The following is an 11,527-nucleotide window of genomic DNA, read 5'->3' as shown; positions in this document are numbered from 1 at the left end:
CCGAGATCCAAGAAGACCGCAAATCCTTCGATTTAACGTCGCCGCGCACGTCCACGCCACCGGAAATGTAGCTCTAATCATTTGTGGTTACGGCCATACCGGGAATGCGGAACGCTCTTTTGGAAGACGCGGATTAATTACGAATAGCGCGGCAGAATTGAATTCACCCATGTAGATCGAGCCGTACGGAAAATTTGCTCGCAAAGATTCGTAAGCTTCGTGTGCAATTTCAAGCCTGTTTCAAACAATATCACGACGATAAATTGAATATGTTGTATCCGATATTGAACGTTCGAGCGAAATTGACCGATTAAATTATCAAATTTTTAGTTAACAATTCAGATATAAACGAGCGACTGTACAACGTTGTTAGTGATTTTTGACGTTGAAATAATATTAAAAGCAATTAAAAAAGGCAGATACTTTCAGATATTTAGGACTAAAAATAATTTATCGCAATCGTTGACTTTGCTTTATTTATACAGCAAAAGTGATTTTACTATTTACAATTTCCGCAAGTTAATTTACTTGTACAAATATATTTAATCAAATGCTTTCCTCTTTCATACTCTTTCATACGAGACGCATAAAAATGTTTCAATTTGCTTCTGAATATTCTGTATTGTTGAAAATATTTAATAGAAATTTGTAATTACGACGTTGAATTGTATTGTAGCGTCACTGCTTTTCCATTGTAGTACAGTCCTCGGTTAATAGATTTCCAGAACGAAATCTGTTCCGCTTTTAAAAAAGTGAGTGATGCCGGTATATGGTATTTGACATTGAAATTATTTAGCAGTTTTAGTATATTTTTCATCGAATCAGTAAAAACTACCACGAATTTAAGTATATTGCATTATTCGGTGCAAGATCCGTTTAGAAATCATTTAATTATTGGGAAGATGAATCGACTATTATCCGATGATTCACGATACTACAACATCGAACATCCTTTTGGAATTGAAAATTAATTTTATCTCAGATATTGTCATTTAATAAACTATACTATTTAATAAACGAAAGTTTTCTTTGTCAATTAACATTAATTCTTTCACAGTTATTATTTCATTATTCGCTTGTTACGTAACAGTATGATTAAATTAAATACGAAGGCAGACTTTAACGTTGTCAGGGAAATAATGAAAACTCGATTTTTCACTTAATAGAGTGAAATTAAGTTGAGCAACTATGCATTTGTAATTTCTTAAATATTTGCTCCCCTTTCGAAAGCAAGAATGAATCGTTATTAAAATACTTTGCAAACTTTTCCTCTATAACACGACTATGTTAGGTGCAGCAATATTTTCGCATTAAATAACACCGTATGAACGAAATATCGAGCAAGTTGTGATTCGTCGTAAATAAAACAAATCAAAAAGAATACAATTTTGCAGGATAAAGATTCCTTTCGAAGAAAATTGTGGAAAGCGTACGTGTATATTTATACGTTATCTACACGGGGCAACATTCAATTATTTTTCTATAATTTTTAATTTGTCGTGTAGTATCTATGCTATATATGTATAGGCTATATACTTATATACGTATATATAGTGTACATACTAGTGTAGCATCCTAAATCATTGACGAAAAGCATACAAGAAGGAAATGTCCGCCCGTTGCGAGGAACTTTACTAATCGATCTATCGATCAAATTAAAAATCTGAAATAATAATAATGACGGATGAAGAAGCGTGGAGAAAGCCGTATCTGAAGAGAGCAGAACTGCGTTGGGAGGCGGTTTATTTTCTGTCCGGCGCACGGCGGAAGTTTCTTCCGAGGCGTTCTCAATTTCGCCGGTAAAAACATTATCTTCCCTTCAATGATTCCTCGAGGGCGATCCGCGCGGCCGCATTCGCGAAATGGACCGTGAGTTAATTAAATTCAGGAACAGGAGAATGCCGTGGACCGTCGAACAGGAATTCCGGGAACGGAAGCGCAACGGGTTTTTCAGCCGGCATACTCGGTCCAGGATTCCGCAGTTTCTGCCGCATCATGGTTGTATCGTCCAGCGAAATTATTGTCCGTGTTGCGTAATTCTTGGCACGTAGTCTCACGCACGACCGGCGAACGCATGTCTCTGTGAAAAACATCGCGTACGGAAGTCGAACGAGGACGAAACAATCAGTGGATGGAAAAAAAAGAGAGATGAAAAAATAGACGACAATGGAACCTCTCTTTGATTTTCAAGGGATTCGGATAATTTGGTTTTTATTTTTTGCGATTGATTTATCGACGTTACCTCTATTCGCTTAATTCTTCAAAAATTAGTACATTATGTCACGGAAATTCTGAAAAATATTTCCAGATGTTATCCATTGCTTAATATTTCCCGAAAAGAAAGAAAAGGAAGGAAGTGCATTCTCACTATCAGCATTGCTTCTAATCGCTGGTGACTAAACCATATATTACATCAGTCGACAAATCATTCGAGAGCTTCAAGGTTGATGTATGTAAATCTTGAATAAAAAACGCAAAGTCATAGTGATTATTCGACATTATTCAACAGTAAATGAAAATAGGATTATTTTTTCTTATCATATCGCTGCTGTATACATTTAATTTATTGCTTATATATTTAACATATGTATTTATACGAATGATTTTAAAGGGAAAGAATTAAGTTTTTCTAAAATGAATATCCAGCTTATTCGGTAAACTTTACTCGTGAATTCAGTTCGGTTCCAATCAGTAGCGTAGATGTACGTTTCATAGGACGAGTGATCCTTCACTACGAGTCGATTAAATTTCACGTCGAGTGTCTACCTAATCGAACCGTGTGTTTCACCGAAAACAATATTTGGACGTGATCGATAAACGGATTCTACTACGAAACGAAAGCCGTTGAAATGAACCGAAACTCTCTAGCTGCCGTACTGGAAACTTCAGTCAGTTCGGTTTATTTGCGACAAATAATCGGAATAGGTATAAAGGTATCGGGAAAGGGAGAAATACCACGCAAGGCAAATGTAACTATGTACTTTTCAGGAGCTCATGACGATAATTACAAACTGTCTAACCGAGTTAGTTGTTACAAGTGTCTCTATAAACGATGTGTAAATATCGTGTCGTCATCGAAAGATCGATACCACAAACGTTAGCAAAAATGTTTATCTAATCGCAGAAGGCGAGTCTTGATTCCATGTGGATTTTCAGATTGTCGAAGACGAGTCGTAGTTCCAACTACACATGCTAATCATAGAATTCGATAGAGTATAGTTTGTTGAAATCAGGCTGGAGACAAGTAGATAAATAAATTTCGAGAAAGTTATGATAAGTATGCGAATAATATGTCACAAGATAATCGACAACTAATGGATGTTGATCGTCAAAGATGACACAAAGCAACCACAGCATTTATAGTAATTGATAGATATAAAATAATTGGTGTGTATTATAATTAAATTATGTATATGGCGTATAAATAATTAAGTTATAACAAGAAAGGGACGATTAGAAAATAAATGTTGTATTTTATTTATATACTCGTTATTTAATTATATTTGTCTTTCAATTTAAGCTATAATAAATAATTGATGATTTCAATACCTTCTTTGATGAAAATTATTCTTAACGAGACAAAGTTCTCGTTAAACGAAACGATGATCTACGAAACGATGGAATAGGTTTCATGTCTAATCTCGATCATCGGTATACGAGCATCGAGTTCACGGTTCTATCATCCTATTCTACAACCTCGAAGTTAACTAGATTTTCCTAAATTCGCCTGATACAATTCGGTAAACATTTTTGTCCCAGGGGCGTGCACATCCTCGAAACCGAATTTATCCAGGAGTTGCTTGCAACGATTGTACCAGGCAGCCACATTGTCGTATCGACCAATATCGAAGTCGAAGCACTGTCAACAAAATATATTATACCCTGTTGATAATATTTCAGCTTTCAACATTTTTATAATATCGACCATATACCGTTAGTACGGTTCCAGCTACGTTTACGATATAACGCATTTCTACTTCCATTTCTATGAGCAGATGTTTAAAAGCGAGCGAGAATAATGTTCCGTAAAACGATAGTTACGATATTTTTTATAGACTAGTTAGACGGAACAAGAAAATGAAAACAGACGGAATTTATTAACTGAAACAGAATCGCTACTCTGTAGAATGAAAACATTATTGGCACGTAATATCATTTAACAGAATTGAAAGCTACATTACACGAAGAAGCATACTTTTTCTTCGAATATTAAAATGTAAATAGTGAAACTATTCTTTTTAAATTATTTATACATATTTCGTTTCCTATAATTGCCAGGTAAGTTATAAATTACAAAGAGATTTGTAATTTAGCGTAATCTCTGAATAACCTACTTTCTGTTATAGCGGCTTAATAGGAGTCAAGATAAAGTTCGATGTATTGTTAAACGATCAAAGCTCGTGTGACAGAGTGCATTATGTTTCTTTTTTTGCTGCTTTTTATCCTAACTTCAACGTCAATTAACGTGAAACGAACCGTTTGATGTCAAAGAGTCACTTTCAACCCTACGAGTCTCTTTTGTTGAGACATTTTTTTTCTTTGCTTTACTTGTTACTTGTACATTTTGTACAACATAGAAATTCACTATTGCTGCAGAAAGCAGTCAGTAGAGGCCCTGTCAACATTTTCTTTTGCAAGTTACTTAAATATCAAATTTCATTTTTGTTTTCATTTCTCCAGTATCCATATACATACGTATATCTAATTCTATTTGATTACGTAAATCGATTATTCGACCACGTAATACTTTTTCGAATACCTACACACTTACCAACAAAATGCAAATAGTCGTATGGATGGCAAAATCAGCGATGGTAAGAGTATCACCGGCAACGAATTCGCTATTTTCCAGATACGTGTTCAACAATTCGCATGACTTTTCTACGGCTTGTACATCTTCTTCGTTTAGGGAGTGTGCTCCGTGTAACGCTACTGGATACTAATATTTCAGGATATAATATATATAATACAAATAATTACGACAGTAAAAATATTAGAGAGTATACGTACGTAGCATTTAATCATGTTCTCGTGAAGCGAGCCGACGTCAAAGTATAGCATTTGGTCCACCATGCCTCTCTTCTTCGGATCTTTTGGATACAAAGAGTCGTTTTTGGCATACTTGCTCACCAAATATCCCATAATTGGTCGACTATAAGCACGACATTATGAACTTACGCAATGAATTTACGCAAAAGATAAATAATCCATTGCATACCTTTCGCACAGAACGAATCCGTTATCGTCCATCGTTGGTATCACGTGCTGAGGATTTAGCTAAAAAGCGTAATAATTGTGTAAATACACGGTAAATAAGAAATCCATGCATTAATAAAACGAATATGTTTGTTCCATTGATAAGATGCCATCGTGCGATGGGAATGTAAATCTTATTGAAGTACATAACATTATATAGATGACTCTTCGATTAAATAAAATCAGCTTACTATTATTAGTATTTAGGTGTCAAGCATACATATTTCCTTTAATTTTATAGCAGAAACCGTAAGACATTTTTAATTTGTTCTATTTGTTTTAAACAGATGCAGCGCTTTGAACATAACTATTATTTACGTTACATGTTATAGTCTTTGTATCAACTAAAAAAATGTTTTTGTTGTTGTAAATCATCAATTTTTAATATTTTTCGCGAGAAATCTTTCCCAAAAATATTCTACCATTATATGATTACAAAATAAAACGGACCTTTAGGAAATCAGGCTTCATATGTTCTCCGTCCATGGGGGAAACCGTTTTCAAGTTCAAGTGGACTCCAATCGCTTTTGCCAGTAGTAGAACCGACCGACATGGCGGACTATACGCAAGACTGTATAAATCAATTGGCATCTTTTCGATCTTCCTTTACCTTGTTCGTGTCAACGTCGTTTTCTCTTCCTTCTTTTGCTTCTGGAATGTCATTGCGCACAAACGAGATTTTTATACAGTAGATCCAACATAAAGAATCTTTCGGATCTTTATATTTTGCATCCACATGTACCTCGGCTCGCATACAAATTCACATGATTACCGTGTCTCAGATCCTATGGATTGGAAGGGTATTGACCAGATCGTGCGGATTTTTATGGAAATCTTTCTCCAAGAGTATGGTCGCTCAGAGTATAACTCGATCATGTAAACGAGAGACTGGCAGGACAAATGGCGTTTTAAAACGATAGACGAATTGTTATTGTTTCTTATTATTTTATTGTTACGAATTTATTGGAAATACGATGTGAAATTTTCTATTCTCTATCTATTAATTACTAATTACTATGTTCACGTGCGTAATATATTAAATTACTAAATTTATTTGGTGAAAGGTTCGATAAAATAGTTTGTTACATCGATTTATATAATCAGCACGTTTAGCGTTATAATACACATTGTTACAGTTATTTATAAGTTAAATATTTGTTAAATATTCTTCCTACAGATTTAATAATTGATGTAAGATATCAGGTAGATGGAGATATGCGAGAATTTCGAGAATTTAAGTTACATTTCGAGACAACTTTTTGTACATTATCTTCGAATTATGAGGTATTTTCGAATGCTTCGTGTGATAAAATTGATAAAAAGAAAAGACGATACACAGAGTAAAATATTATACGTCAAATATTAAGCGATGCGATATTTTATTTCAAAATAGTGTATTCGAAATAGCGGAAGGAAAATCAGCCTGAAATAAGAGAAGCTCGATGTAAGGAATTTACTTTTTCCCTTCGCATCTATAATAACTAATTCGCATAGTTAATAATATTGCTAAGCACAAAGTTAATCGGCATTAATTAGCGATCCGTGCAAAGTGACAGGATACTTTCCTTCATTCTTATTTCCTTTCATTTAGACGACACATTTTTAACAATTTTCGAGTGACAAACCACCTTAGAACCTACACTGTTTCACATACGCGTACGCGTGCATATGTTAACGATTTCCTAATCGATCATTCGAGTAACTGACTGCAAAATAACGTACCACAGGTTTCTCGCCGATTAACTGGCTACACCGCAGGAAATCCGTAGGTTTCGCGAATAGAACTCGAATACGTCCAGCGAAGCAAAAGCAAATACATAACGTCGAACGGTACATCAAGTTACCATAGTGATGTCGTAACGCCAAACATAAGCGTCAAAGTGTAACGACGATATTGCTGGACGCGTTCGAAGGCTGCATCGGTAGCGATCGATATGAAAACAAGCCTCGGGTGGTCGCGATTGAAACTGAAAAGTAATCGCGTCGCTTCGTGATAGGTTGGCGGATGCGGAGGCGATCGTGGAAGCTGGTATGAGTGCTGGCACGGATATGGATACGAGTACCGGGTAGCTACGGATACAGGTGCAGGTACGACTATGGTTACGGGTGCACGTTGTCGGCCAATGTTGACGGCCACGACAGGGAAAATCGTATTAATCCACGAACAACGTTTCGTTGCAGGCTGCAGGCGGTTACGATTGAAATCCAAAACAGCCGCGATGTTTTACGATAAACGGGTTGCAGCGTAACAAATCGTAGGCAAATGTTTGCAGCGAATCGTTCTATCGTTTTATATATAGAGCCTATCGAGCTTTCGACTGGATATTATTTATAGCAACGATGCCCTTTTTAATGGCTTTAATTAGCAAGCGTAGACACACGATTTGTTTTAGCGACGCGTGTTCGTCGAATGAATTTCCTGGACTTATGGATAGTTTTGTCAGAGGACACGAATTTTTAGTCGTCTAGTTTTTCAAGACAGGGCACTCACATCGGACGATTATTTTTATTTTCATTCGACGATTTAAAGGAAAAGGGATCAGTGGCTCTAACTAAATCGTCAAGTATTCGATGTTTTCAAAATTTGTAGGGTACACTGGCTGAAAACCGCGGTAATAACCCAGTGTCGTACATAAATTTCCTCTTGGCCGTCGATAATCGTATTTGGCGCGAGAAGAAAAAGGCGAACGAAGAAGAACGAAGAAGAATTAAGGCTTGATATCATCGTGGCTCGATCGTGTTGGAGAAAGTTTGCGATAGATAACTGTTAAAAGGATACTGGTTATGAAGCTGGAAGCACGCCATACGCGGGATTGTCGCGGTGTTCCCGCGAACGTTCGCGCTCGTTCATCTCAATAAATTTTCCTTCATTACCGTCGTCACCTGGGAGGCCGGGGCGCGATCTCATTTTACCGGACAGTTACATGTGACTTGTTACTGCGATATAATTTTAATTGGCTGCGAAAATACATCGCGACTGCGCGTAAGAATAACCGCGCACCATTGTAACGCACCGCTAGGTTGTTCATAAATTCATACGACTGAACGTGGACCGTTCTCGCGCGCCAATTATTTCTCCGTCGGAGCATCAGCAAAACGTGTCGTTTTAACGATGTCATGGACAACTAGAAACATCGATTATTCGGCGAACGAGCATGTAATTTGGTCGCGAATGAATGCGTCCGCGTGCGGCCGCGCCCTCGTTCAATTTATTCGCGTACAACCCCGGCGACGAGTTTTCGTTTAATCGCCATTTAAACGATTATCAACCGATGCCCAATCGTAAATAAAGACCACGTCCATTCACGTTAGCGAAACTCACGATATTTTCTACGAGTGGAAACAACGATCAATTTGCATCCATTATGTTAATTGATAATCAATTTTCCGGTTTCTTTTTAACAGATCCAACTTAATTGAGCTGTAAATTAGAACGAGCAGCAGATTTTACAATTACTACGATGAATTTTCATACAATTCATACAAAGATAAATATTTTCGAATTTTTAAGTATACAGTCATTCTAGCCCTTAAAAATTGAAAATTTCCACTATGAAATATATCATATTCCTATTATAAGAATAAGAATTTCCAATACGAGGATACCTGAACAATTTCGTTTACTTTTTGATTTATTTTGATTTATAATTATAATTCGGAATAATATCTTGTATAATATTATATCACATCACATTATGTTATTCGTTGGTAGGAAATTCCAATATTTACCATTATCAATTTTCAATTCGATAATCAAAATTCACGACCTTTATTTTGCTTTACAGTTATCGAATTTTAAAATGCTACGTGCACGGTTTGATTATTCGTTGTGTTCAGTGTTCAATGTACAATGCACGAGCAAAATTTATAAATGGCAGAAGCGGAAAAGCATCGTTGCGAAAATATGCGAATATATGTTGACAAGTATTAAATATATAGTTGGTTACAATAACTTTAGTAAGTTAACCGGTTATACAATCGAACGTACCAAGCTCAATCGTTTTCAGTTCATTTCTCTCTACCAATCTACTCTATTTGAAAACTATTTGCTTTCGTTTATTATAATCACCCGATCGCTAATCGTAGCCATTGCCTTAATATGTTGTTCCATCCAGCAATTCTCTATTCTGTATTGTATATATTTTACATCTTCCGCAAGTAAAACATGCAAATAGAGTATAACAAAAATGTTAAGCATCCGATTTACAAAAATTATCGATAAACGTAATATATATTTTTATGCAAAATATTATTTTTCTTGAATTAGATAAAATGATTTTTATGTTTGGCGATTAATCCTGTACCAACGAATTAAAAGTTCGTGTTGAAAACAGCGGTTTAATCGACCGAGTTTAATCGTAGCAACATTGATTTTTGTGCGTTGCGAGTTAGTGAAATGGCTATTTAGCCGAAATTAGCTCGATAAATTTCACTACCGCTACTATATGCAGAGCTACCAAACCTTTAACACCCTACATATGCGTTAAGAGATGATCTTTAATTTTCTCGAATAATTTCAAATTGACGTTGTTTCTGAAATTCTTCACCTTTCAATCCAATCTTTTAAATATTTTGCGCTCTCTATCTTTAAACGGTACTTGTTCTCGATCGAACGATAAAAAAATCAATCTCGCAGCAAACAACTTTCGCAATTTATGCTATTTCATCCACAAAAGAGTGTCTCCATCTCTCTAGAACAGCGTGAAACAAATATTAAGCGACTTATTTTTGCTCTGCGTTCATAATTTATGTCCTATTTAATTGTCAAAGTTTAATCGATCGCTGAAAACTCAAAGACGTTCCAAACGCTTTGATCGCAACGATGGTCGTCGTAGCTATTCGTATATGTATGCTCGTATGAAATTCATGCGAAAGAAATTGCATCTGTCCCTGGTTGATCCTCGTCGACCACCTAACGAGTTCGTCCTTAGAGCATGACACATCGAGTCAGCTGTAATATACATCAATTGTTCGACTTCATAAATTATTTACGCGTAGCTATTCATATGGTTGACAAATGCTACGGGTTTCGATCCGTTGGAAGTGTAACGAAGCGGAAGTGGGACGAACGATAAAGCCGTGAGCACGGCGCGGATCTGATACCTACTGCTGGTACGATTAATCCTTTAATTACTGTACTTGACCACGGATCAGCGTGATCCTACCGATTCTCAAGATCGTCGCGAGCATATCACCGTTAATCTTAAAATCGAATTCTAAGCGTTTGTTTCGGAGATTGTACTCGCGAGATAACAGAAAGACAAAGACAGCATGAACCCTTTTATAATTTCGGGGTGTAGGACTCGCGCGATTCCTCCGGTTCCGTGCGACCTTTCCGCGTGTGTCCCATTAAATCTCACGAAACGGTAGTGATAACCGCTATCGCGTCTGGCCGACCGTCGATAACGTCGCGAAATGAGTTTGCATCTGGCTCGCTGACCTGGTCGAGTCTCGTGCTTACGCTGACCGAGTTATCGCAGCTAGCGCCGGGCGTGTCTGCGCTGTAACTATCGATTAAGCGAGCGGATCCACTCGAATGGAAAATGGAATAGCCGCGATCGTTCTCGGCTCATCGACGCCGTCATGGAAATGCGGCATCTAGCCGAGATAGCCTAGCCCTTTCGTTTCAACCCTCGTTCCCACTCTCACGTTCGCCCCGCGATTGCCCGAGCCGAGTCGACCCGATTCGTCTCTCCCTTTTCTAGCTTCGTTAATTTCCCATTCTCTGTATTTCTCGCTGTGCGTCTCTTCCACGTTCGTTCGTTACTTCTCTCGCTCGGGATACGGACAATCGATGGTTAGTAACGTTGGAACGTTGCGTTTGTGCCGTAGGTCGCGAAATTCGCCATCGCCTCGGCCATTGTCGATAGTTGATTGTCCGCGGCTCAGGCGACTGCTTTCTTTCCCCAACCAACCTAATATTTGGAGATTTATATTTTGACCAACGACTGTTCGTATGCAAGGGTATTACCGTTACTTCGTAACCGTTACCCAAGCCTGAGTAGATACCATTGGTAGTTGGATTTCACCGAGAATCCTGTATAGTCCCCGTGAATATTTCATTTGTAGAAATAGCTTTGTTCGGTAGGTTATGAATAATTCGAGGACTTCGATGGAAAGCCTGGTTTAATTTTTATGACGCTTGGAACTGCATACCATCGAAGATCGTTTAGTCGCCGTTGTTGAAACGACACGCTTCGCAGCTTGCTAATATACATTTCTCGAATGATCGACAGACTAAATGGAGTTAAATTAGGCGATGTAGGGTACA

The 11,527-nt window shown here is 37.3% G+C and overlaps 1 protein-coding gene across 3 annotated transcripts; it reads right to left on the bottom strand.

Moving 5' to 3' along the window:
• Positions 1–3,452: 3,452 nt before the first annotated feature.
• LOC132911706 (glutathione S-transferase 1-1-like) lies at positions 3,453–7,562 on the bottom strand. 3 transcript variants are annotated; one of them, XM_060968559.1, is made up of 7 exons: positions 6,979–7,562; positions 5,999–6,144; positions 5,707–5,907; positions 5,219–5,277; positions 5,011–5,152; positions 4,772–4,939; positions 3,453–3,859 (listed from the first exon to the last, which is right to left on the bottom strand). In XM_060968559.1, the coding sequence occupies exons 3-7, from the start codon at positions 5,845–5,847 to the stop codon at positions 3,704–3,706; spliced, it is 666 nt and encodes a 221-aa protein (XP_060824542.1). In that variant the 5' UTR covers positions 5,848–5,907; positions 5,999–6,144; positions 6,979–7,562; the 3' UTR covers positions 3,453–3,703. The 3 variants fall into 3 exon arrangements, with proteins under 3 accessions (XP_060824542.1, XP_060824543.1, XP_060824541.1); XM_060968560.1 differs by lacking the exon at positions 5,999–6,144 and having other exon boundaries at positions 7,101–7,562; XM_060968558.1 differs by lacking the exon at positions 5,999–6,144 and having other exon boundaries at positions 6,979–7,560.
• Positions 7,563–11,527: the final 3,965 nt, after the last annotated feature.

Source organism: Bombus pascuorum, chromosome 11, assembly GCF_905332965.1.
Source record: "Bombus pascuorum chromosome 11, iyBomPasc1.1, whole genome shotgun sequence".
Taxonomy (NCBI): Eukaryota; Metazoa; Arthropoda; class Insecta; order Hymenoptera; family Apidae; genus Bombus; species Bombus pascuorum.
Note: the sequence above shows the minus strand (reverse complement) of the source record. Positions and strands in the feature narration are given on the sequence as shown.